Below are 27,667 nucleotides of genomic sequence, written 5' to 3'. Positions count from 1 at the left end.
TGAATTCGTCGTTTAGCCCTAATTGATTTAATCCCATTGTCAGTCTCGCATCGAAATTCGCCGTCTCGATCTCACCGGAAGGCTTTAGTCAACTTTGCGTTGCCCTAAATTTAGTTTTAAAAATCTGAAACGAATCTCTCTTAGGGTTCCGATCTGGTTATCGCCGGCCGACGAAAACACATCCCGATTCCCGATTCAATTCCTAAAGCTGATCGGCTTTATAGTCTTGATTTCAAATTTATTGACCTTGATCTTCCTGCATTACTTCACTTTCACGGAACAAATTCGATAAAAAAAAACGGAAGAACAAAAGAGGAATCAATTGAGACCAGAAGCGTTTTTCGATAGGGAATTTCTGAACACATTGTATTATTTTGGTACAGACATGGATGTTAACGAAGAAGAGAGGTTTTACAAAATTTACAGGAAAGGGGGAAGAAGTGGGAAGAGAGATATTATTGATCGACGGAGATATACAAGAGAGATTCATAGCACTATCCAACAACAATGGCGAACCTGAACAATACAATTAATCCAAACAAAACCCCAAGGCTCGTCTCGGTTCAACGCAATCGCAAATCCGATCGTATCGTCATCTCTCATCAATCAGAACGCTTCTGAGACGACGGAAACAAATGCCTCCACAAGTAGCGGCCACTGGCCATGTCAACCACCGTCCAGAATCCAGATTGCATAGCCGAAGTCACCTGTTCAAACAATCCACAATCATTCCATTCAGACAAACAAACAAACAAACAAACGAAGAATCAAACAAAAAGGAAAAAGGAGAAAGAATCAGAAGAAGAACCTTGGAGGAGGTAGAATTGGAAGACAAATCGTTGGAATGCGCATCGGAATTATCGTCGGCTTCGAAATCTTGAGGTTGCGATTTGAGGTTACGGAGAACGAAGAAGCCGGCAAGAGTCGCAGAGAGAAATATGAGAATAAATCTCAGGGGACACATATTTTTCAACGCCCTGGCTTCCTCGGTAACCTCTGGATCTGAATGATGGAGAGAGAGAGAGAGAGAGAGAGAGAGATTTGAAAATGATTTAGGGTTAATGAAGGGAGTGGTGAGAAGTGATGGAGTTTTGAAAATTGGGGAATATGGACGCCATGGAAGCAAGCTTGCTTTGCTTTGCTTTGCTTTGCTTTTCCACCTAACCCAACCACTCATTTTCTATTAAGGGATATTAAATAATTATCAGATAAGGTTAGAGTTTGGGTTAGTGGTAACCCACAACCATCATATTTTATACCAAAAAAATATAAATAAATAAATAAATAATAATAGTGGCTGGCTGGCTGCTTCTTTATTTATTTATTTATTATTGGAAAAATATCCTTAAAATTTTATATTTATTTGAAAAATATTTATAAACTTTTAAAACTTTTAATAATATTATTTAATTTTTTAAAATATAAAAAATATCCTTAAATTAAAAAAAAATTAAAATATAATTACTAAAAATACTTTATTTCAAAATTATATTGACATTCAAAATAGTTTTTTTTCTTTTTAATACCCTTTTAACTTAAGAAAATGTTTTAAGTTTTCAAAAAAAAAAAAAAAAAATTAATATTATTAATTTTTTTTTTTTACATTTAAAAATATTTTTACCGTTAGTATCACGTTTCAAAAATATTGATAAACTTTTCGAAGTAAAATTAAAACGTTTGTAGATGTATCGATAGACGATTTTTGTGTTTTTTTTTTAAACGGTGGAATAATAATGAAATTTTTAAAAGTTAAAAGGTATTTTTGAAACTCGGTTGGAAATATTATTAAAAGTTTAAGGGTATTTTTTATTTTAAGTTCGAGGATATTATTGAAAATTTTGAAAATTTAAGGTATTTTTTATAGATAAATTACTGAATTCGAGAGTACTTTATTAATTTAGCTTATAATTAATATACAATATTTATCTACCCACTAGTATTAAATTTTAATTTTTCAGTTTCTACTCATCTCTCAATTTTAACACCGGGCCGCTCATTACTATCTTTTCTCATCGTTATAGAGGTTCTCAGTGTTTTGACCTATTGACGATCTAAACATTTTCTTAGAGACTCTAAACCAAACAAACCCTATTAAGGTAACTGTCCATCTAACCGGTAAAATCTTAAATCTTAAATAGATAACAATTTGGAAAAGTTTGGGCATTGTGAGAACACCAGCGACAGGCAATTCGGAAAATATTCTAAAGCAGTTGAGGCACGCCACAAGGACAAACAAGATTGACCATTTGGAATATCTTTGTCCGGCACAATTTTGAATTGTAAACCAAAAAACACAATAGTTCATATTTCTTTGTTCGGCACAATTTTGTACATTCATCCAGACATGTCGAGCCAAGTTGTTGCAGTATGTAATAGGTCATCCCATCTCCCCATTGTCACTGTTAAGGTCACAGTCGATATCGTTACTATCATCAATATCGACACTATCGACGAGATAGGGATTTCACTCTCTTTCCAGCTCCATGGCCAAACTTCAGCGGATGAGAAGAAGATCCATCACACACCTGGAGAGTCCTTATTAGCTAAAATGAACCGTTTGCCACCACTTTTGAAGCTCTTACATTTTTCAACCGCAAGCTTGAGCTTCTTGTATCATTGTTTTGATGCTTGTTTTAGTCTATAAAAGCGTCTATTGAGCTTACACCATGTATTTCTTGCCTGGATCTGCAACCGAGCCTTGAACCTCCTTTAATCATCTGATTTAACCTTGATTTTGAACACCCATTTGTTCAACATAGCTGTCTTTCCTAACTCGGTCAACACCCACGTATTTTTTCTTTTCAGGTGAGTTCATCTCATCATGCATGGCTTGCTCCCACTTGGTTGAATCTTCCCCGTGTAGAACCTCATCAAAGAACTCTGGTTCTCCTTCGTCAGTTTCCAACCAATAGTGTAACCAAGGTGAATATCTATTTGGTGCTCGGATAGTTCTAGATGATCTCATCAACCCATTTGAATTTATGAATTTATTAAAAAAAAATATTTAAATTGAAGAGATCGACCAACGGTTATGATAGTTAAAAGGTTAAATTTGTAATTTGCAATTTAATTTATTAATTAAGTAAACACACACATATATTACATATTTCATCATATATTAGCATAGGGAAATTCATGGTTTTTCACGCCGGTTCATCGGCGGATGAATAATACGCTAACATAAGTAAACGACGGCGAGCAACAGAAAGGCGGCTGCCGGCGACCGGCGCATGCATTTTCCGATCAGGGCATGTAAAGCTTGTTCCCACATTTGCATCTCCAAGCTTCCGGGTAATACTCAGCCGTCACCGGAGTTCCCGGCGGCACCGGGACATGAACCGCCGTGCACGGCGTGCACTTCCCACACATTGACGCGCACCGTGGCGGTGACGATCCAGGCCCACCCAATTCTCTTCTTGCCAACGTCCTCAACTCTTGATCTTCCTGATCTCCTACGACCACCTCCGCCGTGGCGGGCTGCGCCACCCTTCTTCCGTCGGCTGGCAGCTTCCATGTTGCACTACTAGTGATGGGCTGGTAGTGAAAAATGTCAATATTAAAGCACAGTATGTTTATTCATTATTAAGCGATTGGTAAGCTGTCGAGATGACATGGAAATAGAATCCTTAGGTGTCGAATATAATCATGTCCACGTATTTTGCTCGTCCAAGAAACCATAGCTTCACACGACTTGGAACATTAAATTATCTAAGAAGAATGATCTATAAGTGTTTACCGGCTTTAACTAACAATATCATATTATTATGGAGACAAAGATAGGCTAGCATGACACGACCATTTTGGACTCGTGAGCATAATTATTTCACGTGAGATACTTATCTGATTAAAGTAAACAAAGCTTCTCTCTAGCAGAAGCGTTTTAAAAACCGTGGGGGAAAGCCCAAAGAGACAATATTTATTAGCATTGGGCTTGGGTTGTTACAATATTATCAGAGCTAGACATTGGGCGATGTGCCAGTGAGGAAACTGAGCCCCGAAGGAGGTGGACACAAGGAGGTGTGTCAGCGAGGACACTGGGTCCAGAAGAAAGGTAGATTGTGAGATCCCACATTGATTGGGGAGGAGAACGAACATTCTTTATAAGGGCGTGGAAACTTTTCTCTAGCAGACGCGTTTTAAAAACTTGGGAAACCCGAAACGAAAAGCCCAAAGAGGACAATATTTGTTAGTGGTGGGCTTGGGTTGTTACAATGATATCAGAGCTAGACATTGAATGATGTGCCCGTGAGAAGGCTGAGCTCCGAAGGGAGCTGGACACAAGAAAAGCCCAAAGAGAACAATATATGTTAGCGGTGAGCTTAGGCTGTTACAATAGTATTAGAGCTAGACACCGGACGATGTGCCAGTGAGGAGGCTGAGCCCCGAAAAGAGATGGATAAAAGGAAAGCCCAAAGATGACAATATCTGTTAGTCGTAGGTTTGGGCTGTTACAATGGTATCAGAGCTAAACACCGGACGATGTACCAGTGAGGAGGCTGAGCCCTAAAGGGAGGTGGACACAAGAAAAGCCCAAAGAGGACAATATCTGTTAGCGGTGGGCTTGGGTTGTTACAATGGTATCAAAGCTAGACACCGGACGATGTGTCAGTGAAAAGGTTGAGCCTCGAAGGGAGGTGGACACAAGGTGGTGTGACAGCAAGGAGGTTGGGCCCCGAAGAGGGTGGATTGTGAGATCCTAAGGAGAACGAAGCATTCTTTTTAAGGGTATAGAAACTTCTCCCTAGGAAGAACAATATCTGCTAGTGGTAGACTTGAGTTGTTACATTATGATCATATTATTACAAAAATACGAGAGACGTGTTATATCGATGGATCGTGACGTGCCAGCTGACACAATCATTTTCAAGGTTCTAAGGTGGAGGAGGGTCAGTGGCTCAGCGCCAGCCTTGGAAGGGCCGGAATTATGAGTTTTGTGTGCATTTACAAACAAGGCTTCTAGCTGGCTACCTACCAATACAGGGGGATGGCTATTTTGTAATTATCATTGAAGAAACAGCTACTGCATAACATAAACACAAATCATAGGATCATCATATGAAGTAGTACTGTATTAAAAGTAAAGTAGAAATTTACCTGGAGATTTGTATGGCCAGCTTTAGCAGATGAACAGCACCTATTATCTGAAGAAAAATAAGAACAGATATCCATCAGAGGAGATCAGAGATATCCATAGAGGTTTAGAGGTAAAACTAGATATCACCTGGACCTGCACTAGATATCATGCTGCAGCAGAATGATATCAAGAACAAGAACAAGAACGAGAACGAGAACGAGAAGGATTTATGAGCGGTTTTGGTCTCGGTGAGTGTGTTTCTACTCAGCTCCATCAGCAGAGGATCAAGAAATTTTGAGTGAGGTGAAGATCAGATGAAGTTTAAGAAGGGGAAGAATCTGATATGATTTGGCTGTGGATGGCTTAGGACTGCCATGTCCAACTTTTGCAGGGGTTTTGGTGTTCCTTCTTTCAATGATTTCCAAATGAAGAAATACAAAAACAACGCACAGGCTGCTGCTGAGATTATCTCTGCTCTACCTCCTCCACTGCCTGCACCTGTTTCTAAAAACCTCTACCTTCCCTCTCCTCACTCCCTTTTTAAGCTAATTTCTCGGGATCCCCGTGTAACAGTCTAAACCCACTGTTAGTAGATATTGTTTTCTTTGGGTTTTTCCTTTAGGACTTTCCCTTGAGGTATTTAAAACGCGTCCATTAGGGTGAGGTTTCCACACCCTTATAAAGAATGATTTGTTCTCCTCACTGGTACATCGTCTAGTGTTTGGCACTGATACCATTGTAACAACTCAAGCCCTCCACGGCAGATATTGTCTTCTTTGATCTTTCCCTTAAAGTTTTTAAAATGGGTTCGTTAAGGAGAGGTTTCCACACCTTTATAAAAAATGTTTCGTTTTCCTCTCCAACTAACGTGAGATCTCATAATCCAACCCCCTTCGGGGCCTAGCGTCCTTGCTGGCACACCGCCTCGTGTCCACCCCCCTTCGAGGCACAACCTCCTCACTGGTACATTACCTGGTGTCTAGCTCTGATACCATTGTAACAGCCCAAGTCCATTGCTAACAGATATTGTCCTCCTTGGGTTTTCGCACCCTTGTAAGGAATGTTTAGTTCCGCTCTCCAACCAATATGGGATCTCACACCCATGTAACCGTTCCTCTCTTATTTTTTTTCTTCATCAACTCATCCCAACATTTCAACTCACTCAATCCAAACTCAAAAAAACCACCAAATATATCACTTCGATTCATCCAACACGGTTATAAAGCCAATAAAACATACCCTCAACGAACCTCGTACCGACTCCTAAAACTATTTACTCGACTCGAACATATCTTCATCACACGTATGATACTGTCTATTTTAAACTAAAACGATCGGGGTTATCGTAACCCTTCGTATGGTCCCTATGGGCAAAAATTGGAAAGGTTTTGAATCATGGTATGAAGGGTTGTTTGTTTTATGTTTGGAGTAATGGGGGAAGTTTCTTGAGCAGTTGGTTTTTACTAGAAGGAGTCAGTTGGAGAGATGAATAAGATGGAAGGGGGAGCCCTTGCAGGCCATTGATTGAGCAAACATGTGGAAATATGTTAAAACAAAACAAAACAGGAAAAAACCTTTGCTTTCTCATATTTGTTGCTAAGCCTTTGTTTTCAACTAGATTCCCCCACTCATCACCTTTAAACCATCCCCACATCTTTTTTTACTCCCTCCTCACTTTTCTTTCGGTAATTTATTGTCCGTTTTGACCCGTTACGTATCTACTAAGGAGAGGTTTCGATACCCTTATAAGGAATGTTTCGTTTCCTTCTCCAACCGATGTGGAATCTCACAATCTACCTCCTTTGAGGGCACAGTGTTTTCACTGGCATACTGCTCGGTGTCTGACTTTGATATCATTTGTAACAGCCCAAGTCCACTGCTGGTAGATAGTGTCCGCTTTGGGCCGTTACGTATTGTTATTAGCTTCATAGTGTTTGAAATGCGTCTATTAGGGAGAGGTTTTCATACCCTTATAAGGAATGCCTCATTCCCTTCTCCAACCGATTTGGGATCTCACAATCTGCCTCCTTTGGGGGCACAGTGTTTTCGCTGGCATACTGCTCGGTGTTTGACTCTAATATCATTTGTAACAGCCCAAGTCCACTGATGGTAGATATTGTCCGTTATGGGCCGTTACGTATTGTTATTAGGTTCATAGTTTTTAAAACGTGGCTATTAGGGAGAGATTTTCATACCCTTGTAAGGAATGCTTCGTTCCCCTCTCCAACCGATTTGGGATCTCACAATTTACCTCCTTTGGGGGCACAGTGTTTTCGCTGGCATACTGCTCGGTATCTGACTTTGATATCATTTGTAACAGCCCCCAAGTCCACTGCTACTAGATATTGTCCGCTTTGGGCCGTTACGTATCGTTATTAACTTCATAGTTTTTAAAATGCATCTATTAGGAAGAGATTTTCATACCCTTATAAGGGATGCTTCGTTCCCCTCTCTAGTCGATATGGGATCTCATAATCTACTCTTTTGGGGTCCAGTGTCCTCATTGGCATATACCGCTTGGTGTTTGGCTCTAATATCATTTGTAACAGCCCAAATCTATCGTTAGTAGATATTATCCGCTTTGACCCGTTACATATCGTCGTCAAGCTCACGGTTTTTAAAACGTGTCTATTAAGGAGAGGTTTCTAGACCCTTATAAGGAATGCTTCGTTCCTCTTTCCAACCGATGCAAAATCTTACACTTTCAAACTTAAGGACAACGTCCCAGTTTTACTTCGAGCCATTTCAAATGGGATTACGACAATAAAGTCATATAAACTTGTGACCTAGCCCGTTAAACTATGTTAGGGTGGCTAAGTAAACCCTAATGAATTACATGGTAAAGCTTACAATGTGGCTAATAGAGGTGAAAAGATGAGTGTAAGTAGTGATATTAAAAGGAAAAAGAGTTAGAAGAATGAGAGAGACGGGGTTGGGGGAGGGGACAAATAATGCAAAGGGGAAGCAACTGGGGCCAACTCTGACATGAGATCTGTTTCTCAATTATTCAACCTGAAACTTGCACGGAGCGGGTGGGCGGGCGGGCGGGCGGGAATTTGAACTTTTGATATCTTAGTTGAACGGAGCATAAATTTTATAAATTAAGTTATGCTTAGATTGACAAAGAAGATCGGTTGACATTTTCGATCAAACGAACAGTCTATAGATGAATTATATTGTCAGAGTGAACCATTTCTTTCTTTCGAACTTGAGGTTTTTTCTAGACACTAGTATAGAAAATCGAAACTAAGGAAAAAAAGTTACAATTTATATATAAAACAAAACAGGTACGTTATAAATTTATCGAGTCTTCCTCAAAGAGCCTTATAATGTGAATTATTCTCGTCTACATTTTCGACATCATTTTCTTCAAATAAGCTATTATTCCACATGACCCTTCTTTCTATCTACAACCTCTCACCAAAGCTCGTGCTTATATCAGTGCCATCTTCACCCTCATCGACACTAGAATATTCTTAATGAACAGGCTACAAGTGGAGGGTTATGAGATTGTTCACTCAATCTCGGGGGAAGGCTATAAGATCATTCACTCAATCCCGAGAGAACGGACTCAAATATCAACCTCTAACTAATTACCTCCTTCAACATGTTCTCAGTCTATGAAATGAACAAATTGACCCATGATGCAGGGGTATGGTGCTAATACATTCATCCATCCCCATCCATTAAATTCAAAACAATTGGAATTCATTACAAAATTTATCATTTTTATAATATAATTATTTTATAGGCACTCAAATTTCAAGCTTCCAAGGAGTGTCCGTTGCAGACCCCTACAATGGGGGAGGAGCTACCGACTGTTCTTTTCCATTTTTTTAAATCCAAGCGACCCTCCCTAAGATTTGAACTTCGAAACCCTTGGCCGCCGCCATCGCTTTCTAACGGCCTCCTTTACTCTCCTTCAAAGATGACTTGCTCAGCTCCCCTTCCCTCTTTGTAAGCGATTCATTGTTCTTGCTCTTCTTTTTGGATTTCTTGTTTCCCTGTTGATTTTTTTTGTATTTTGGTTAATATCTGATCTCTACAACTCAAGAACTCTGTTGGGTATCGTAAATTTACTAAATTAATACTCATTGAGAATCATGGGTTTGTGTTCTTCTGAGAATCGAATCATGGGTTTGTGTTCTTCTGAAAATCGAATCATGGGTTTGTGTTCTTCTGAGAATCGAATCATGGGTTTGTGTTCTTCTGAAAATCGAATCATGGGTTTGTGTTCTTCTGAAAATCGAATCATGGGTTTGTGTTCTTCTGAGAATCGAATCATGGGTTTGTGTTCTTCTGAAAATCAAATCATGGGTTTGTGTTCTTCTGAGAATGGAATCATGGGTTTGTGTTCTTCTGAGAATGGAATCATGGGTTTGTGTTCTTCTGAGAATGGAATCATGGGTTTGTGTTCTTCTGAAAATGGAATCATGGGTTTGTGTTCTTCTGAAAATGGAATCATGGGTTTGTGTTCTTCTGAAAATGGAATCATGGGTTTGTGTTCTTCTGAAAATCCCCGTTGCCATGACTTCTATGGCACTAATACCAAGCCCACTTCAAAGGGTGAAGGAAATGGTGGTGGAGGAGTCCATTTTCAGCCACTTGGGTTTGCTAATGATAGCAATAACAGCGATGGTGATGAGATTTTGAAGCTTTTTGACATACTTTCTTCTTTGAAATTTGCCTATTTGCAGTTTCAGAAAGCTCATATACCCTATGAGCCAAAGAAGATCATTGTTGCTGATGAACTTATTGTAACTCAGCTGGAAGCTCTCTGGAAGATCAAACGTGCATTGAAACAGAACCATTTCAATGCAATTGAGTCCAAAAGCTTACAACATGATGTTCTTAAGGAGAAAGTTAGATATCAAGAGAAGCTATTGGAAGAGTTAAAATCTAAGTTGGAAGCTCAAAACATCGAAGCTCATTGCTTGAAGCAATAGCTTCGAGATTTGGATTCAAGGAATGAAATGTTGGGTGAGAAAATTATGAAAAGGGGAGCAAGTTCTTCATCCATCAATGGTTTTGAAGAAACATTCATTGCCACTTACAAATCCATTCATGATTTTGCTAAACCATTAATAGCTTTGATGAAAGCTTCAGGGTGGGATCTTGATGTTGCAGCAAAATCTATAGCAGAATCAGCTGTTTTCTTCAAAAGATCAGACAAGAAATATGCATTTGAAGCTTACATAGCTAGAAGAATGTTCTACGAAATGTCGTATGAGCCATGGAATATCGAAGATGTCAAGAAGTTTGATGATCCAATAGAGTTCTTGTTAATGAATCCAAACTCTGAATTTGGTAAGTTTTGTCAGAGAAAGTACCTTTTAGTTGTTCATCCAGTGATGGAAGCTTCATTTTTTGGCAATTTGGATCATAGAACACTCGTGCAGTGTGGCAAGCATCCAAGAACACTGTTCTATCAAATATTTGCAAAAATGGCGAAATGGGTTTGGATCTTAGGAGGCATTGCAGCTTCTACAAAGGCAGAGGCTTTTGTGGTTAGAAGTGATAGCATGTTCTTAGATACCTTCATGGAATCTGTCAAAGGAGATGAGGGAGTGTTAGAAGGGAGATGTAGCTACACTGTTGGGTTTATGGTCATGCCTGGATTTAGAGTGGGGAAGACGTTGATAAAATCTCGGGTTTATGTTTCGACAAGTAAACTAGAGAGTTGATGATACCGTGACGTCGGACTAACTGGTAACTTGATTGTATCAAATTTGACCACGAGTGAAACTAAGATTGTGGATCGAACGTTGTACATTAGAATTGTGATATAACTAGGAAACTCAGAATCTGTAATGAACTGTTTGTTTTCTTGTTAGCATGGCTTGAATTTCAAGGGTGGAGGTGTGTTGGTTGATACTTAAAAGATTGGAGATCATGTTTAGGGTCTCTAAGTTAAATACTCATTCCTCTTAAGGAGTATTGTTTTCATTTTGGTCTGGTTTACAGCCCTTTGGCATGTGTTGTTTTTCTTGGGCTTCGAGGTCAACGTGTGAACCATCCTATAGTATGTCGTGTGTCACTACCTTACTATGAAGAGAGTAGGTTGTGACCCTCACGCCAGGACAAGCAAAGGGGCGTCCCTCAAGAGACGCCCATCCGGCCATATGCAGGCCAACGTAGAAGAATGCCATGATGCGATCGAGGAGTACGATGCATCATCCAACACACCACCACGCAAAGTGGGCATCGAAGACATGTTGAGACACAAGCATAACAGAGACATCAGCATAGACATGAAGGACAAGATAGGCTTGTTGAAGGGCCGGGTAGGGCCCCGGGCCTTAACCTCAAAAGTCGGGGTTTCGGAAGGAATTTGGGCATGCGATTCGGGAGTTAAGTCCGTCCATATGAAATATGAATGCTCGCCAAGTTTGGTGTCAATCGGACATTGGACGGACAATGCACGACACCGTATGACACCTCACAAAAATCATGTCTACTCGTGGTAGAATGAAAATGGCTCCAAATGTACTATAGGGGTACCATGGTGTTAGCTCTCCACCACCCCTGGGCCCTGTGGCCTAAGTGAGCTACCCTGTGGCACATACGTGTGAACCCGGATGGATGGATGTTCGGGAAGTCCCGATGAGATGAACGACATGCGGGCCCATTCTCGATGGCACGATTGAACGAGTTATGATGACCGACGACATCCCGAGACTCGGGATGGCGTCAAGACATATAGACCCCATCGATGGGGATCGAGATGGCAAGATGAGATGCGACGTTGTATTGAGAGACCTTGGCCCGAGTAGAGGCAAGGTCGAGTCGAATGAGTTGGCCTAGCATAGAGGCAAGTCGGATGTGTCGCAGACGATTGAACATACACGCACAGGCGGCGTGTGTGGTTGAACAAGCTTGGATTTCGCACAAGCGATGTTCGATTGGAGAAGACAAACCTCGCCTAAGGTCCGACGAAGCCACAAAGCCGGGGCGAAAAATATATATGGGGCTTAATTCCCCTTAAGGCTGGTCGTGAGCGTGTATAGATCACGACGCCGCACGGTCAAGAATGCAGGACCGTGACACCGTGCTCACTAATGGTAGATGCCACTCACGTTTTGAGAGAAATAGTTTTATAAAACGTGAGAGAGAAAACGAGTTGAAAACATTGTAGATGCCAATTGTATGAAAACATGTAGGCAAGTGAGTTTACAACACTTTGTCAGAGGGAGGTTTGATGACTACTTAGTCTCTCTTAAGTAGAGATTATAGTGCATTTTCACTTTGGTAGGATTGGAAATGAAAATAAACTTATTTACATGGCGGTGTTCTGCACAAGCAGTCATGAACAGTCATGAACGATCTTGTCCTACACAAGCATGCCCAGGAACTTAACATCGCAAAGTTTATTGAACATGAATATATGTCCAGACATTTGTTATTCTTCACAAGCAGTCATGAACAGTCATGAACGATCTTGTCCTACACAAGCATGCCCGGGATTCATAAATCTATTCAATCTCACAATGTAGACATAGTTTTCCATTGTCATTGAGCCAATGTCTCACATTTGTCATCCCAAACATACTAAAAAATAAGCTAGAACGGAATACAAGTTTCTAGGTTAACCTAAAGAAATCAAGACAACCTTGGAGTAATTTGTAAGTCTAATCATTTAGAAAGAGAAGATCTAATTGTGATAAATAGTTTGTTAAGATCAAAGATTACTGGAGAACAAGAGAACCCTCACATAAAAGGCAAATGGGGCAGGCAGCCTTTTAATCTCAAACACTGTCAAATTTAGATCCGCTGTTTCTGGGAATATGAAGTCACCCTCCAAACACACAGTTTGTACAAAGGGGGGAATGACTCTGAGTTAGCCATCAGTCCATTTTCCGCCCGCCATAAATGCTTGCATTCAACATATTTGCCTGCTCAGGATATTGCGAGAGTGACCACTCTTCTCGGGAGCCCCTGAAATTGAACTGAAAAATCAATGCTTTTGGAAAGTTTAAACCTGCACGCCACCTCACTCTCATGCATGCTTTTGCAGAGTTCAGAAGATTATTTTACATTGATCATGCATTCAATGATGGTCGGTATCATAAAGAGTGAAGATAAAAAGTGTAGGAATCACGACCCTCCACAATGGAATATCATATTTTGAGTATAAGCTCTTATGGCTTTACTTTTCGTTTCCTCAAAAAGCCTCGTATCAATGAAATGTATTCCTTACTTATTAGCCAATGTAGGACTCTCTCCAACGATTCTCTGTTAAGAATCACGAATCTTCACAATTGTATGATATTGTCCACTTTGAGCATACGCTCTCATATCTTTGTTTTTTGTTTGCCCAAAAGACCTCGTACCAATGAAGATGTATTCCTTATTTATAAACTCATCATCAATTCCCTCAACACTTCTTTTCGGGCGTTGTAACTGTAGACATAGCAGTTCCATAATTAATAACCCTGAAAATTCGCCACAAAACATGCCAATTTATCACCACAAGAAAATTGTTGTTCTGTTCCGTCAGTTGATAGAAATTATAACAGAAACAAAGAAAGAGAAGCCTGCATTTACTATGAAAACAATGACAATGGTTCACATGACAGGCAGTGGCTTCCTTTGCTCGGAACTCACGAGCAATTCCCATCCCCACATTCTCAATAAGATATGTAAATCCACTGCCACCATTGAAACTCTCAACTGTCATTTTACACATGCATGAGCTAGCACCTTGTTGTGTCCCTCAAATTAAAAGCCTGAAGTAGAACTGTAGATAAAGGGAAAAAGAATGGACTCAGTAGACTAAACTTAACCAACTGAACTAACTCGATCTAAGTTTCACACGCCATAATGTAAATGAATTGTATGGTTGAGTGTTATTTCTTCTTGTTTCAGTAACACCCACCTTTGAAAGGAAGATTAGTGAGTGTTAATTTTTGTTGTGGGCATGATTGGTGATCTTTCTGAGCATGCGCTGGGCAGGTGGGCCTGTTGTACATCAAGCAGTCGGGAAGGAAAGGTACATATCATTATGCATAAAGCATCAAATTATGGAAAGCTATACAGCACTCAGCAGACAGATGGGTTGATGGTCTCTTGTTTATTGCAGCTTTTGTAACCAAGCAACCAAAATTTCATTGATCAACAGGAAAAGATTGTAAATTCTTGAAATTTCAGCAACATAAATCAATCTCACCAATATGAATGAGGTAATATTTTGGTGGCCACGCTTTTGCATTTTCCAAATCCTAATGAATGATAATGCAGCTTTGAAACCCAATTATGCTTAAAGAAACAGCCGAAATCACTCTGTTCTGTCACAGTGACACAAGTGGCCATATCCTTGGTATGTGTCATTTGGTTAATGCAAGTTTTCTCATAGTTTTTCGTTGCCAAGCTTTTCTTCGGGGCCCGTTTCCTTTTTCCCTTGCCTCTGACAAACCAAACCCAATCTTTCAGTTTTTCATGTCAGCTTAACTCTCTACACGTATTGTGTTCATATAAAGGGAACGCAAAGCAGCGACTTGAGTAGGAACGAGAAGAGTTGGGTGGGATGGGGAAGTACAAGTTTAGGCTGTCAGGTATGATACCAAATGCCTGGTTTTATAAGCTCAAAGACATGGGCAGCAACAGATCAAAGCATAACTCCTCTCAATCTCAATCCACCTCCAAGAAAAATCTCAAGTCTAGGACCATGTCGCAGCAGAAACCTCAAGTCTTGCAGCCATTTTACTTCACTGAGTTCATCCCAAAACTTCGTGGATTAGACAACTCACCTGTTAACCAGAACTTCTCAGGCACCCATTTTCCTGATCCAGCCAGAAAATCATCGAAGAGAAGATCCAGGAGGAAAACCATTTACAAGCCTTCCCCAAGGGTTGTCAACCCCGTCTCAGCTACCTGCATTTGTCACATCTCTCCCAATTCAGTTGGAACTCTGCTTCGTTCTCCAGATTCCTCATTTTCTTCTATAGAGTGCTCCCCTGGAACTGAGGCCTCTGAATCAGAAGGTGCCAACACATTTTCTTCGGACTCCTTCGATGATGTAGCCTCATGGTCCAGCTCCTGCAAATGCACGGTCAGATCTTCAAACAATGATATCATCATAGACATGAATGATGAATTGGTTGGAAGAAAAACTGAAAAGCTACATCTACATGAGTCCAACTGGGTCAGAGAGATGAATCAGCTTCCTCCAATATTGAGGAAGCCAATGTCAATCAAACAAAAGGCTAGTAAGGCCGCCAACTTAAGAAGTTCATCCAAGTGGAAAGAAATACAAGAAAACCAATCCCTCTATGTCAAAACGGAGGAGGAAAACATCAGAAATGTGGAGAAACTAAAAACCAGTTTTGTTGCTCGAAAGTCATCTGCAAGTTCGATAAGTGTAAAACTGAGAGCCAATTCGCCGAGGATTGCTAGGAGAAGGATTCAGGGACATGCAAGAAGGAATCTGTCATCCAGAAGTGAACTGAAGAGCAAGAATAGTTGCCTTTCGGAGAGCGTTGCAATGGTCAAGACATCACATAACCCTCAAGAGGACTTCAGGGAATCAATGGTAGAGATGATTATTGAGAATAACATCAGGAGTTCCAAGGATTTAGAAGATCTTCTTGCTTGCTACCTCATTCTGAACTCTGACGAATATCATAATCTCATCATCAAGACTTTTGAGCAAATTTGGGTTGATATGGCTGAACTTCATATCTGAAAGCATCTCAGATAATGAAATACTAGAAATACGTATATTCTATCTGCTAAAATAAGACACATGTAGGTTTGTTTCTCCCTTCCTCCACTTCTTAAGTGGCTTTTGCTAATAAGTAATATCAAACTTCTATCAAAGCAGGTTGTCAACCTCGAGCTGTAGCCAGTATATTATGTTTGTGTTATTACCAAATCTATGAGAAATGTGGCCTTTTCTACATGACTTTGCTTCTTGGTTTCTTTTTGGTTTGTTTGTGGACAAGAAAAGCAAGGTAGTTTTTCAGAACTCCAATTCCTGGAAATGTCATATGTCATATTTTGCAGGCCTTGCTCCCTCTCTATATCTATATATTGATCTGATATATCACTATTTTTAGATCCAAGTTTGTAAATGAATTTTAACCAAAATGTTCTATGTATTAAAAACATTTTACCCTTCTAACAATGTAAAAATTTGGTCGTACAGTAAAGAATCAGCTTGGGGTAGGGCCTAAATGTATTTATCTGTTCCAAATTACAATTCAAAGCTTACCTATTATCCTAACTCAAACCTTCTTAAAGTTGAATTTCTGCTCTTTCTAGAAAGTATTTTCTTTGCTCTTCAAAAGGTTGTTCAATTATTTCTAAGGAAGTATGTTTAGGTAGATGGACATTGCACCAATGTTTCAAAGATGGCGTATGTATATTATCTGAAAGAAAATCTTTTGTTTCAGTTTCTTTATTTCTTCTTTCGTGGTCGGGGAGACAACGAGCTGCTCTCAAGGATCATATGATTAAAAAAACAAGGAAAGAATAAAATTCAGAAGGTGGACAATAATGGAGGGCCGGACCAGAGCTAACCCTAAAAAACAAGGAAAGAATAAAATTCAGAAGGTGGACAATAATGGAGGGCCGGACCAGAGCTAATTTAGGATAGAAACGTTTATATAGGGAGCCAGTGAGGCTATAATCAGTGACCCAACCTAACAGTTTCTACGATTTCTTACAGATAGACACAACTCGTTTGCGTTGTTTCTGTCAAGAAAAACTGGGATTCAGCTTCTGTCACTGTCTCATAAAGCTTGTCAAAGCCAACCTAAATTTGTTAAAAAGCCAATAGAATCAAGAATTAGAAAATAGTACTTGTAAAGGTGGAAGCAGGCATCATGATTTCTGCTTATGATCCACTCAAACAACTTTTTGAATCCGATTAACTACATCACATGTTAAGAAGCCAAGTTGGAGATTAAAAGCACAGCAAGCAGGAAGTTATGATTAATAGTGGGGCGAATTAGCCGAAGTAGATGAACAAGTGCAGGGTAAAAGAATCAAAGACATGAACCAAAACATTTTTTAGCATAATGATACGAAATACATACAGAACGAATTCATCGGCCATTGGGAACAATTGAAGAAGGAAATTCTCCGAACGCTTGTACGACATGCAGGGAGAATTCAAGCTCTTCTCAGCGTCCCAATGCCAGCAATCCATATTCCGAATGCGGAAATAAAACAACAAAAATGAAAGGTCAAGCTCCGATCTGCTGCTATCGTCGTCGGAATGTATCAGAGAATAGGGATGAGACCCCACACATCATCAGATCCAGCGCGGAGTTCTTCATCGCAATTCGTAAAACTGAATTTACAGTGACCGGGAATCGTACCCGGGCCAGTACCATGACAGGGTTACCATTCAATCACTAGACCATTAAAATAATAAATAACTAAAAATTACACCTTAAAAAAAATTATTAAAATTAATAAATAAATAAAAAAGTCACAATATTAATTTATTTAATAACTAATTAAAATTATTTTTCAAAATTGACCTACTACAAATAGATATATTTTTTTTAAAAAAAAAAGAAAATTTAGAGACTTACGGTGGTAAATACATTAAAAAATGGCCAATTTTACCATGGTAAATGCATTAAAAAAGGGCAAATTTAACCGGGGTAAATGCATAGAAAAAGAGTAAATTTTAGGATGCTACTATAGTTAGTGACGAATTTGCTTGCGTTGGAAGAAATGTAAGGATGCTACTATAGTTAGTGACGAACTTGCTTGCATTGGAAGAAATGTATTAGTAGCTTATATGTCATGGGAAGGTTGGGAAGGTTACAATGTTGATACTAACGTCAGAGACAAAAATTTAGAAAATCTAGACCGTAACTCCAGAAAATGTTACATTTTTAGAAAATCAAGACCCATAACTCCAACTTCAAAGACAAAAATTTAGAGAATACAGACACGTAACTCCAACTTCATAGGCGTGCATTGATAGTTTTTCAAAAGTAGAGTTATATCAAATCTAACAAATCTAAAAAACATGTATTTTTCTCATAAAAAAAACATTTCTCTATTTTCATTTCTAATTTCATTTCAAATTATGCTTATCATTTTAGACTCTAATTTTGAATTCGTTCTACTACGGAGGATCAGTTCTAACGCAGACTCTTTCCACCCAAAAAGTCAATCACAGACAATAACCTTAACCTTAGTTTCCCATAATTAAATATGAACTTTTGGAAGAAGTTTCAAAGATAAACCAAATCGAAAGAAATCTATGTGTGAAAACTTAACCAACTAGTAAACGTGCATACCTATGTATCAAATGTGCATACCTATGTATCGACCATTAGAAAAAAAATGTAATTTTTATGTAAGAAAGAGAAAAGATAAGAATTATGAAGCAAAGTGAAGGAAAACAAAGTGGTTTTCTAGAGCATAATTGGGAAGTTAATATCTGTGTGTGCACAGTCCACATTGGATGGCTGTCTCAAACATTGAAGCACAAGAAATAGGTTTTAGGTTCAACACAGTTGTGTGTGACTTTTGTGCATTCAACATAGGCAGTTTTACAGAGCAGAAAGCACATAACTACTGATGCAATCTATGGTGGTGGTGGTATCTCACACAGTTAAACACAAGTTCACCTACTCACTCCAATACCTCCATTTTCCAGTAAACGGTCAAGGAAGTGTCGGAGGCCATTGATTCTATCAAATATACACAGCTCTTTCTTGGATGCCGCACCTACCAGACCAGCAGCAGCTAGAGACAGAGGTAAAAAGTCCTACACTTCATTGTTGTCTGCTGCATTCACCTCACCTCTACTACGACACTCAATGGGAGAGTGGGGGAAAATCTTCATCGTTCTTCAAATGGAAAGCTTGTTCAGCAACAACAACAACAACCCTGAAATGCCATTTTTTTTTTTTTTTTTTTAATTAAAACGAGTCCATAGAGCAGCTTAGTAAACTTTTTAAAAGTTAAATCAGACCTTTCTTGGTTGTTTTCGTCGTCTCGTTTAAGACCTTCTGTAGCTGACGACCCAATCCCAGATGATGATGAGCCCTGAAGGTCTGAAGTAACAACTTGCTCTAATGGGCTGCTGCTGCTGCTGCTGCTGCTGCTGCTTGCTTCTGGGATGGTTGCATCACAAGGCTCGGGGTTAATCGGCCAAGGTTCAACAACTTCATCGTGTGGCCAGGAATCATTACTACTACTACCATGCGGAGTTTTCCATCTTGAAAGGTAAGACAAGGGTGGTGGTGGTGAACCTGATGATCCCGTTTTGCCGTTACCAAGAACTGGAAATTCAGCTTCCGAAAATTCAAGGCCGCCTCCCGTATATATGCTCAGTTCTTGTGGAGTTGCGGATGATTGATTATTACTGCAATCTAGCCGTTGCAATTGACTCCGAGTCATCTGTCCTTGACTCTTTCCCTTTGCTTGAGATTGCCTGTCTCTATATGTACAAGTATTCTGCAAACAATCAACTACAACGTCATACAATATCCTGGATTTCTGAACAACATATGCAAGGAGCACAATGATTTCAAACAAAGCGACGAAAATTTTAACGTAGGAGAATGGTTATAAAAAGAAGATGAAGGTTTCATGCAATACCGTCCTAGGGAAGTAAGTACCAATTCCTTGTGGCCTTCTCTTTTCCTCGAAAACAGTACCAAAATTATTCACCGGGTTCGACTGTAGTCCCATGGCAAACCCATTTTGTTCAATTCCAGCAGGTACATTAGGATTGCGTATTTGGGATTGATGGGTGGCTGGCCAAGGATAGTTCCTCTGCCTATGGGGTGACATCGGTGGACTTAATGGTAGTGTTGGAGGGGAAATGTTATACCTGTCACAAATCTGACTATATCTAAGGTTCTTAAAGCAACTATCATAATCCCCGCAAAGGTCTAATAACTTTCCTACATCATCTAAGCTTCCGAGGCCTCCATTGCATCTTTCGTTAAAACCCTTTACGCCATCATTATTAAAGCAATCTTTGGTCATTTGACTGCCTAACAAGCCTAGAAACCCATTCTGTGGGGCACGATAAGTGTTCTCTAAGACCGCATTAGTCTGGTTGGAAAGTGAGGAAGACGATTTAGGTGTGTCGTTAGTGCCACTTGTATCCAGAACAACAGCAGTCTCAGGCTTCTGGACGTTCCTTGCGACTTTACGCCCTAGCAAACATAATTTTGTGAAAGAACTTTCAATTACTAGTGCCTTTTCATCCCCGATGCGTAATGTTGGCTCCAAACATGCTTTGTCTTGAAAATATGTCTTCAACGGTGCAGATGACTGCACTGAAACCCCAAGGCGAGCATCCGAGGTAGGGAATTCTGCATTAGTCCAACAGTGCCTGTCTAAAGTGTTGGCAAAGAACTTCTTAAGTTCAGCTTGCATTCTTTCTTCTGGTAATAAAAGAATCCAACCTAGCTTACGAGCTCCATATTTGAAAGCACTGCGTATTCGGTAAAAATTTCCTACAACAAACCAACGATGCATGATCAGAATATGAAGCGTGTGTACTAAGGATAATTGCAACTTGTAATCCAAGTACAAACATAATGGCAGAACATGACACGAACGCTGCAATACCTTTTCTCTTTTCAAAAGATTAGGTTTTGAACTTGGTAAAGATACATTGTCCAAAAGTAAGCCTTTTCAGGAGAAATATATGCACATGTCTGATGGTTACAAAGCTTCTAAATACATAAAAGATTATAAATAAAAATAAACATCCAAGCCAACAATCGATTGATAATATATAATACCGACCAAAAGTAAGCTTTTCCAAGAAAATATGTGCATATGTCAATCTACTCCAATGGTTGCAAGCTATTTATAAATAAAATTAAATAGCCAAGACAAGCCAACATTTGACCGATGATACATAGTATAAACAAAATTTGGAAGACAACTTCCTTGGGAGTTTCTCAATTTGTCAATGAATTTGGCTTCTGTATCTTTACGGATTCTCTCATTCTTCAAACCCTTTCTTGGTGTGAATTTCATGATCTTTTATTTATTATTGCAAGGTATTAAATCCTAAGTAGGTGACTACCATGATTTGGCCTATGGTGGTAAATTTCATGCTTCTTTTCGTTATTACCATCTGACTTGCCTACAGCCTACCTCACTACTATTTCATGATTTGGCCTATGGCAGTCACATTTCTTCATGGAAATTCACTCCAAAATGACACTTGCCTACAGCCTACCTCACTACTATTGCTTGCAAAGTACAAGGCATAATTTACTTGTCTGAGATGTATTTCTCTTATTAGCCCTCTTAGTATATACAAAAGGTTTGGGCTAGAGTAAGGGTTGCTGCTACTATAAATGATTGCAGCTGTCATTATTTCCTCAATCCTCTTAATCTCTACTTTCTAAACATGGGTAGCAGTAGGGGCAAACATCAACTAGAGACTATCCAGCTAAATATGATGTTCAATGTCACGATGGGAAGGAAGGCTCTCCTGGAGGTGGAACATGGTTTAGAGGGAATGGGAGATCAATAGAGGTGGAGGCCATCTGGGTTGGGTCTCGTCGAGCAGGGTGACTGAACTCAAGGATGCCTCTGTAGGACCTCTTGTCATTCATACTTATGTTAGAAAGGGTAGTTGGGGGAAAATGGATTGTAAACCATGAGGTGGGGACCATGGGTTGTGAGTGTGCATGCTGTACGGAAAAGTAGTGAAGGTGTGGTTTAGTAGGGGTTTGGTGGAGCATTGTGGGGGTATGTTGATTTTGGGGAAGAGTTGTCTTTGTGGAGAGTACCAGCTCTCTCGAATAGCTGGGTGGTATTTTGTGTTTGAGACTATAGCTATATTTCACAAATAAGCTTTAATAACACACTGCCTATTGAGGAACTCTCAATAGAACTCTCAATAAATAGTGTTGGATTCTTGAATTATGTCTTTGTGCATTTTTCTGTGTATTTAAGAGGTAATTTGGGTATCAGATATCTAACAAACTGGTACCAAAGCACATTTTTTCAGCCTGAGGAAAACACAACAAATGGGTCGAGGCAAGTAGAAGAGAGACTAGAAAGGGTGAGAAGAAAGAAATTACTTGGATAAAATAGGTTTTAGTAATTCTTGAAAAGAACCTGGAGAGATTGTCTATTGAAACGAAGGAGAATAAAAGACCGATGGTGTTAATGATTGCTGAGAAAACAATAGAGAAATGAAAATCATCAGTTATGACCACAAGCCAATCCTTGTTGCATATGAAAGAGGGGGAGTGTTCCGAGATGGAAAAAAGAATTGATCCAAGGTAGGCGAATGAGGCAAGTAGTGATCAAAGCAAATTCAAGAAGATGGAAATGCAGATTTTCTAAGGTACAAATACACACTCGTGGTTGTTTCGTGCTGAATGTACAGCACGTGAGTTATAATTCAAAAATACTAGAGGTTATTTGTATTCCTTGAAAACCATTGCTTCCATCACAATTCAATATCTTTTGGCCCACTATTAGCCAAACGACATGGGCACCAAGGCCAATGTGAGTAAGATTGCCTAGCCATGCTTCAGAATTGGGTTGTGACTAAATTGTCTCTCTTTACCTGCAGACATCAAACTGCATTCTGTAGGCCCCATCCCCTTGACACTACTCAATAGTCTTTTATGGATCACCAGCTAATTCCAGGTGCAGATCTAGATGTTCAGTTTGTTCAATCTTTTGATACAGGTGATTCAATAGAATTCCATTTTCTCCTGTTATTAACCTTGTATTTGTTTTTTCCTTCATCTTACTCATCATTTTGCTTTTGTCATAGTTTTTCTATTTGATTATTGTGGTTGCGTGTTTCAAGATTTCATTGCCAAAGTTTTAACTACCTGATTATGCAAGAATTGGCTTCCAATCGTTTGAAAGTTCAAAGCTACATGGGGCATAGATGATGAGTGCAAACAATTGATTAAAAAGGTAAAAGAAAGAAAGTTCATGTGAGTTTGTTAACTTAATTTTCCTCAGAACAACCAAGAATCAGAAATCCACTTCGGTGAATACTGATATTCCACTTATTTGAACGTGTGTCCATTGAACTTGTTTCCCCTTTGGTTGGGACAGATCTTCTAATATTTTTGGCTCACACAGAGCTTCATCTCCGGTGAACTTCACCTTCTAGGAAAAGATTCTAATAACATTGTGGGTACGCTCTATTCTCCACGAGGTGCAGAGATATGCTCAATTGTTTGTTCTAGGGTTCAAATCCTCTGGAGTTATTCTTTCGATAACCCTTGCAATTTGTTGCTAAGGTCCAACTACCCTTCCCATTTCTTCTGCACCATTTTCCTAGTTTCCCCGAGCTTGCTCTAATTCCAATATATTAGGTATATTCCAATTGTTTGCTTTGAAAGATGCACAAAATGGTGCTGACAGCTCATAAACAAAAACCACAGCCTTTGAGTGGGCTGGCTCGCTTTCCCTAACGAAAATTCACTCCAAACAGATGTTCCCCCACCCACCAACAAATACAAGGCATAGCCAACTGGCCAGGGATTTATTCCCTTTCCCCTCTTTCTAGCATATAAGTTGTTGCTCAGGGTTTTAAGATTCTCCCCCTCGGTAATTTCATTTAATGAATGAATTTTGTATCTCATGAAAGGATGAAAAAAAAAACATTCACAAACGATAATATTTTATGAAACTTTTAAAACAAATATGTCAAATATAAAAGTAAAATAAAACAAAAGACTTCGTAAAGCTTCTCAAATTCCATGCAATTCAACTTTCAACGTTCATTTGAATTTTTACCAAACTCTTTTATATCGATGTTGAAAGAAATGAAATAATTCATCATACTAAGAGAAACTATAGAAACTTTTTTGCATTAAGATCTTGGGGTGGGGTTGGGGGTGCACCAGAAGGGAAGGGGTTTACTCTGCAATAAAATTATATGTACCATTAACCAATTCACACAGCAACAGCAATAAACACATAGAAAGCAGGTAAATACCTCTACTAACACTGCGCCCAAGGTTGTTATTTTCTTTTAGGGGATCAATTATATTCAGATGCTTCAGGGTAAAACCCCTCAAGCTTGGCTCAGACCTCCCAGATGAAATTGAGTACATTTCCATGCAGTTTCTAAGGAAGTCATCTCTCAGCAATAGCTCATGGCCACCATTTTCTGGTGTTTCAGCTGTGCAAACCCACCACAAGTCAAGAAAGCAAAGAGTAACCTATCCAATCTTACAGCAAAATAATTCTTACCCACTATATCAGGTAAGGAAGATTTGCTAACGGGTCCTTGCAGGCTGATACAATAATTTTCCCAATCAAATATGCTGAAGTATTCCAAAAACCTATAGAGGACCTATTTGAACAAGCAAAGCAGAATTAGATAGTGAAACTGACCTATGCAAGTAGATAATTAAATCTCGACTTTAAATGGTTACTCACTGCCAAAGGGCTATGCAAAGAACCATGAAAGAGATGAAAAATATACAGGACAAGTGTTTCCAAAGCATATGTTGATATCAATCCATGGTGAGCGCCAAGAATTCGACTTTCATAATAGCACCAAGCTTTTAACAGAATAATGCTCCTTTTGAAAAGATGATCTTTACCAGCAATACGATCAACCTAATTATAGCCAATATCAAAGCATAAAATTAAGCCACCTAATATTGTAATTCAGGTGTGAAAGCTTAGAATTTTAAAAAATAGTAGTTAACATCCAACCATACCCGTTCAAGAAAACACAGGGTGGAGAGACCTCCCAGCTGATTAAAGGATATATCAACTACTATGTTTTGAACTACGCATTTCACAAGCTTAACCTGTCAACAGAAGTACAAAGAGGGAAAATAAATCTTATCCAACCTGAACTAGTAAAAACTTTTTCAGTTTAACAAGAAACACCAGAGACTTCAATCAAGAAATAAAAGTAGTAACATCCATTTACATCAATGCATTGAAGACCAATCACCTAGGTTAGACCGGAATTGGTTTTTAATTCAAAGTTCCATGATACCTTATATCCATGATCTTAACGATGGTTGAGGGGAAAGGTTGTCACAACTGAAATTTAAATGCTCAAAATCCATCACACAGAGAAGATAATTGTACATTTTGAAATTTCAACGTGGATTTTAAACTTCACCCTCCACAACATACAGGGACTAGAATGTTCAAGCTCATGTTATCTGAGCTCACCAGGCATTGAACAGACGTAAGACGCAAAGAAAGCATGTTAAACGGGGTAAAGAATCAATTTAAAAAGCTGTCACAGGGTCATGATTGATTGACCCAAATAAGCATTCTTACTTTTTCTTTTTGTATAAGTTATATATTTTGTAAGCCCAATTAGCATATATCAAGAGCACTAAAAGCAAGACAAACCATTTAAGAGTTTCTTGAGCTTTTCAAGCCAGAATAACAACAGGAATGTTCTCTTCTTTTTTTTAACAATTTTTTTTATAATGGATGGATCAGTTAAAAAAAAAACAAAAAAACAAAAAAACAAAAAAACAAAAAAAAAAAACGTTAGAAATACAGTTACACTTTGAACTGATTATTTCAGTGTTTGAACCAATAATAATACAATATCATATTCCCTAGGAAGAATTATGAAATAAATTGTTTAACCCAAGAAAATATCGACCACCCATTGAGACGAGCTTGAAGCTACTGCAGGTTTTGAATAATATGTAGAAACAGAACATACAACCTCCAGCTCTACCATGCATAAAAAATCTCAGAAGATATCTATAAGAGAACTAAAATAATGTCTCACCAAATTTCTAATATAAAGCCATAGGCAATCATAAGAAAAATTAAGTCAAACGAAAGTTTTTTTTTTAAAAAAAAAAAAACCCCCATAATTTCATGGTTCAATTCTTTCTTTCCTTGCGTTTTTCTTTGTTTCTTTGTTTCTTTCTTTATTTATCTATTTATTTTTATCTAGAGGGTAGGGTAGGGTGGAACCTCAGCATCAATGCAATGAACATCCTTCACTTCAAACTGAGAAGCCCCATTTATTTCTTGTTCCTTAAGAACAGTATGAACGTCAGAAACCACAGCACTCTCTGTGTTTGCACAGCAGATGGCAGTCAAATCTATATCTCCATCAGGAATATACGTTTTGAGTGGCACAGAACCATATGGAAATACCTGTTAGTGAAGCCAAATGAATCATATTGAATTGAAAACCCATCAAAAGTACAATCAGCTAAACACAATTCATCTTTAGTTCAACGGAAAAAATCAATGTTTTTAATGTATATCACAAGCAATGTGCGTAAGCAATTCAAAGTACAAAGATAAACAGAAACAGCCATCACATTACAAAACTAAGAAAGTAACCAAATATAAATCTATAAACAAAATTCACTAGGAAAAGTTACCTCACATCCGATACGAGTTCTGATCAATCCTTGAACATAATCAACAATCTCCTGTCTCTTCTGCTCGGCCACGCAAGTGGGCTGAATTCTACGAAGGATACAACCAGCAGTATTCTCGGCTCTTAACCAATTTTCAGAAGTAATTAACGACGGATCAGAATTCAATGTGGGAAATGGCAATCTTGACAAATGGGGGCAGGAATAATCGCCACCCAATAAGATGCCATGGTGCCGGGGCGAACAGACTTGGAGATCACTCATGTAATTAATCAAGAGAAAATCGAAGAAACTAATAAACGCAGCAAGAAAAGGGCATTATCCAGGTTTAAGGAAGCGCCGAGAAAAACAAGAAAATGGGAATTTCAAGACGGGTCCATTAATAATGCGAAGGACAGAATTAACCGACGACCCAATAAAAGAAAGAAAAAGAATCAAGAGAAGGAGGGAAGAGGAAGAGGAAGAAGAAGAACAAAGAGTTGGATGAAATGGCAATGTGATCCCAGAATCGGAGACCCAGGTGGTGGGTGGCGGAGTAGTATCCAGTGGGCGTATGGGATACACAAATTTGGGTGGAAGAAACGGAATGCGACACAGCGCGCAATGGAAAAGAAGAAATGGAACGTCAAACCTCACCGCGTTGATTTGTTGAAAAAGTCTCGGTTTGTGGGTTCGCGGACGTCGTTTTATGGGGGGAAACAGAAAGCCTCCCTCTTCCGCTGTGCCCTTCGCTTGGCTTGGCTTGGCCTTCCCCTCCCCGCGCTTGCGCCCTTGCTGTGAATGATCTCGCAGCAGGTAAAACTAAAACAGCAGCGGCGATTGTGAGCTCTATTTTGATCCTTCTCTTTGCCCATTATGGTAATTATTGGTTTGGCATAAACCGCCCTCGGTTACTGAAAATCATTAAACAAAATCATTAGGCTATGAGGTTGTCAAGAGCTATAATACAAGATTTAGAATTAGAATTAGATTTAGATGGTTAAGGATGGCCAACCAAACAGCCAACTCAAAAAACTCCATCCTTTCCCATGTCGTCGTCTTCCAATCTGATGCGATTGACCGACCCATTATAGTTTTGGCTTTTCTTCCGCATTTGCCGCACGCAGTCTACAAGAAAAGATGGTTCATTACTTCACCACCATTGCATACATAGAACATTACAAAAAGTCTACGCATATCACGTAACTCATTTCATTTTGTCTCTTTCCAATGTGCCTGACTTCAACCTTCCTAATTAACACATACAACAATGATTTCTTCTTCTCTTAGATACAACCTGCCTTCCCTC

At 39.1% G+C, this 27,667-nt stretch overlaps 5 protein-coding genes across 8 annotated transcripts; 2 read left to right on the top strand and 3 right to left on the bottom strand.

Annotated features, from left to right (window-relative positions):
• Positions 1-322: 322 nt before the first annotated feature.
• On the bottom strand, positions 323-1,172 carry LOC111789199 (Methyltransferase-related protein). The gene is made up of 2 exons (XM_023669893.2): positions 809-1,172; positions 323-707 (listed from the first exon to the last, which is right to left on the bottom strand). The coding sequence occupies exons 1-2, from the start codon at positions 962-964 to the stop codon at positions 603-605; spliced, it is 261 nt and encodes an 86-aa protein (XP_023525661.1). The 5' UTR covers positions 965-1,172; the 3' UTR covers positions 323-602.
• Positions 1,173-3,048: 1,876 nt separating this feature from the next.
• On the bottom strand, positions 3,049-5,662 carry CHAL (allergen-like protein). 2 transcript variants are annotated; one of them, XM_023669578.2, is made up of 3 exons: positions 5,228-5,662; positions 5,095-5,141; positions 3,049-3,534 (listed from the first exon to the last, which is right to left on the bottom strand). In XM_023669578.2, exons 1-3 carry the CDS (start codon positions 5,346-5,348, stop codon positions 3,244-3,246), a joined length of 459 nt encoding a protein of 152 aa, XP_023525346.2. In that variant the 5' UTR covers positions 5,349-5,662; the 3' UTR covers positions 3,049-3,243. The 2 variants fall into 2 exon arrangements, with proteins under 2 accessions (XP_023525346.2, XP_023525345.2); XM_023669577.2 differs by having other exon boundaries at positions 5,222-5,644.
• Positions 5,663-8,817: 3,155 nt separating this feature from the next.
• Positions 8,818-11,062, top strand: LOC111785824 (protein GRAVITROPIC IN THE LIGHT 1). The gene is given in 1 exon segment (XM_023666205.2): positions 8,818-11,062. A coding segment is annotated over 1 exon segment (1,581 nt). The 5' UTR covers positions 8,818-9,177; the 3' UTR covers positions 10,759-11,062.
• A 3,535-nt stretch (positions 11,063-14,597) lies between these two features.
• OFP4 (ovate family protein 4) lies at positions 14,598-15,974 on the top strand. The gene has a single exon (XM_087121006.1). The coding sequence runs from the start codon at positions 14,598-14,600 to the stop codon at positions 15,753-15,755; it is 1,158 nt and encodes a 385-aa protein (XP_086977132.1). The 3' UTR covers positions 15,756-15,974.
• A 2,454-nt stretch (positions 15,975-18,428) lies between these two features.
• On the bottom strand, positions 18,429-27,611 carry LOC111787748 (uncharacterized). 3 transcript variants are annotated; one of them, XM_023667793.2, is made up of 10 exons: positions 27,374-27,611; positions 26,383-27,272; positions 25,964-26,149; positions 24,724-24,816; positions 24,437-24,619; positions 24,248-24,350; positions 23,991-24,176; positions 19,643-20,511; positions 19,014-19,498; positions 18,429-18,928 (listed from the first exon to the last, which is right to left on the bottom strand). In XM_023667793.2, exons 2-10 carry the CDS (start codon positions 26,641-26,643, stop codon positions 18,856-18,858), a joined length of 2,439 nt encoding a protein of 812 aa, XP_023523561.2. In that variant the 5' UTR covers positions 26,644-27,272; positions 27,374-27,611; the 3' UTR covers positions 18,429-18,855. The 3 variants fall into 3 exon arrangements, with proteins under 3 accessions (XP_023523561.2, XP_086977369.1, XP_086977370.1); XM_087121243.1 differs by lacking the exon at positions 27,374-27,611 and having other exon boundaries at positions 26,383-27,298; XM_087121244.1 differs by lacking the exons at positions 24,437-24,619; positions 24,724-24,816.
• Between the last annotated feature and the right edge of the window lie 56 nt (positions 27,612-27,667).

This window comes from Cucurbita pepo, chromosome 2 (genome assembly GCF_057944985.1).
Source record: "Cucurbita pepo subsp. pepo isolate OVF chromosome 2, ASM5794498v1, whole genome shotgun sequence".
Classification (NCBI taxonomy): domain Eukaryota; kingdom Viridiplantae; phylum Streptophyta; class Magnoliopsida; order Cucurbitales; family Cucurbitaceae; genus Cucurbita; species Cucurbita pepo.
This window is presented reverse-complemented; position numbering and strand designations above follow the sequence as displayed.

What these genes read in the sequence shown, in the direction of transcription:
- LOC111789199 (XM_023669893.2), bottom strand. Translation starts at nt 964, where the DNA reads ATGTGTCCCCTGAGATTTATTCTCATATTTCTCTCTGCGACTCTTGCC. An exon ending in CCAATTCTACCTCCTCCAAG is followed by an intron (nt 708 to 808) that starts GTTCTTCTTCTG and finishes TTGTTTGAACAG; the next exon opens with GTGACTTCGGCTATGCAATC.
- CHAL (XM_023669577.2), bottom strand. Translation starts at nt 5,348, where the DNA reads ATGGAGCTGAGTAGAAACACACTCACCGAGACCAAAACCGCTCATAAA. An exon ending in GATATCTAGTGCAGGTCCAG is followed by an intron (nt 5,142 to 5,221) that starts GTGATATCTAGT and finishes ATTTTTCTTCAG; the next exon opens with ATAATAGGTGCTGTTCATCT. An exon ending in CTGGCCATACAAATCTCCAG is followed by an intron (nt 3,535 to 5,094) that starts GTAAATTTCTAC and finishes TTTCACTACCAG; the next exon opens with CCCATCACTAGTAGTGCAAC.
- OFP4 (XM_087121006.1), top strand. Translation starts at nt 14,598, where the DNA reads ATGGGGAAGTACAAGTTTAGGCTGTCAGGTATGATACCAAATGCCTGG.
- LOC111787748 (XM_023667793.2), bottom strand. Translation starts at nt 26,643, where the DNA reads ATGAGTGATCTCCAAGTCTGTTCGCCCCGGCACCATGGCATCTTATTG. An exon ending in TGGGCGCAGTGTTAGTAGAG is followed by an intron (nt 20,512 to 23,990) that starts GTATTTACCTGC and finishes GGTTTGTTGTAG; the next exon opens with GAAATTTTTACCGAATACGC. An exon ending in GACGAAAACAACCAAGAAAG is followed by an intron (nt 18,929 to 19,013) that starts GTCTGATTTAAC and finishes ATGGCATTTCAG; the next exon opens with GGTTGTTGTTGTTGTTGCTG.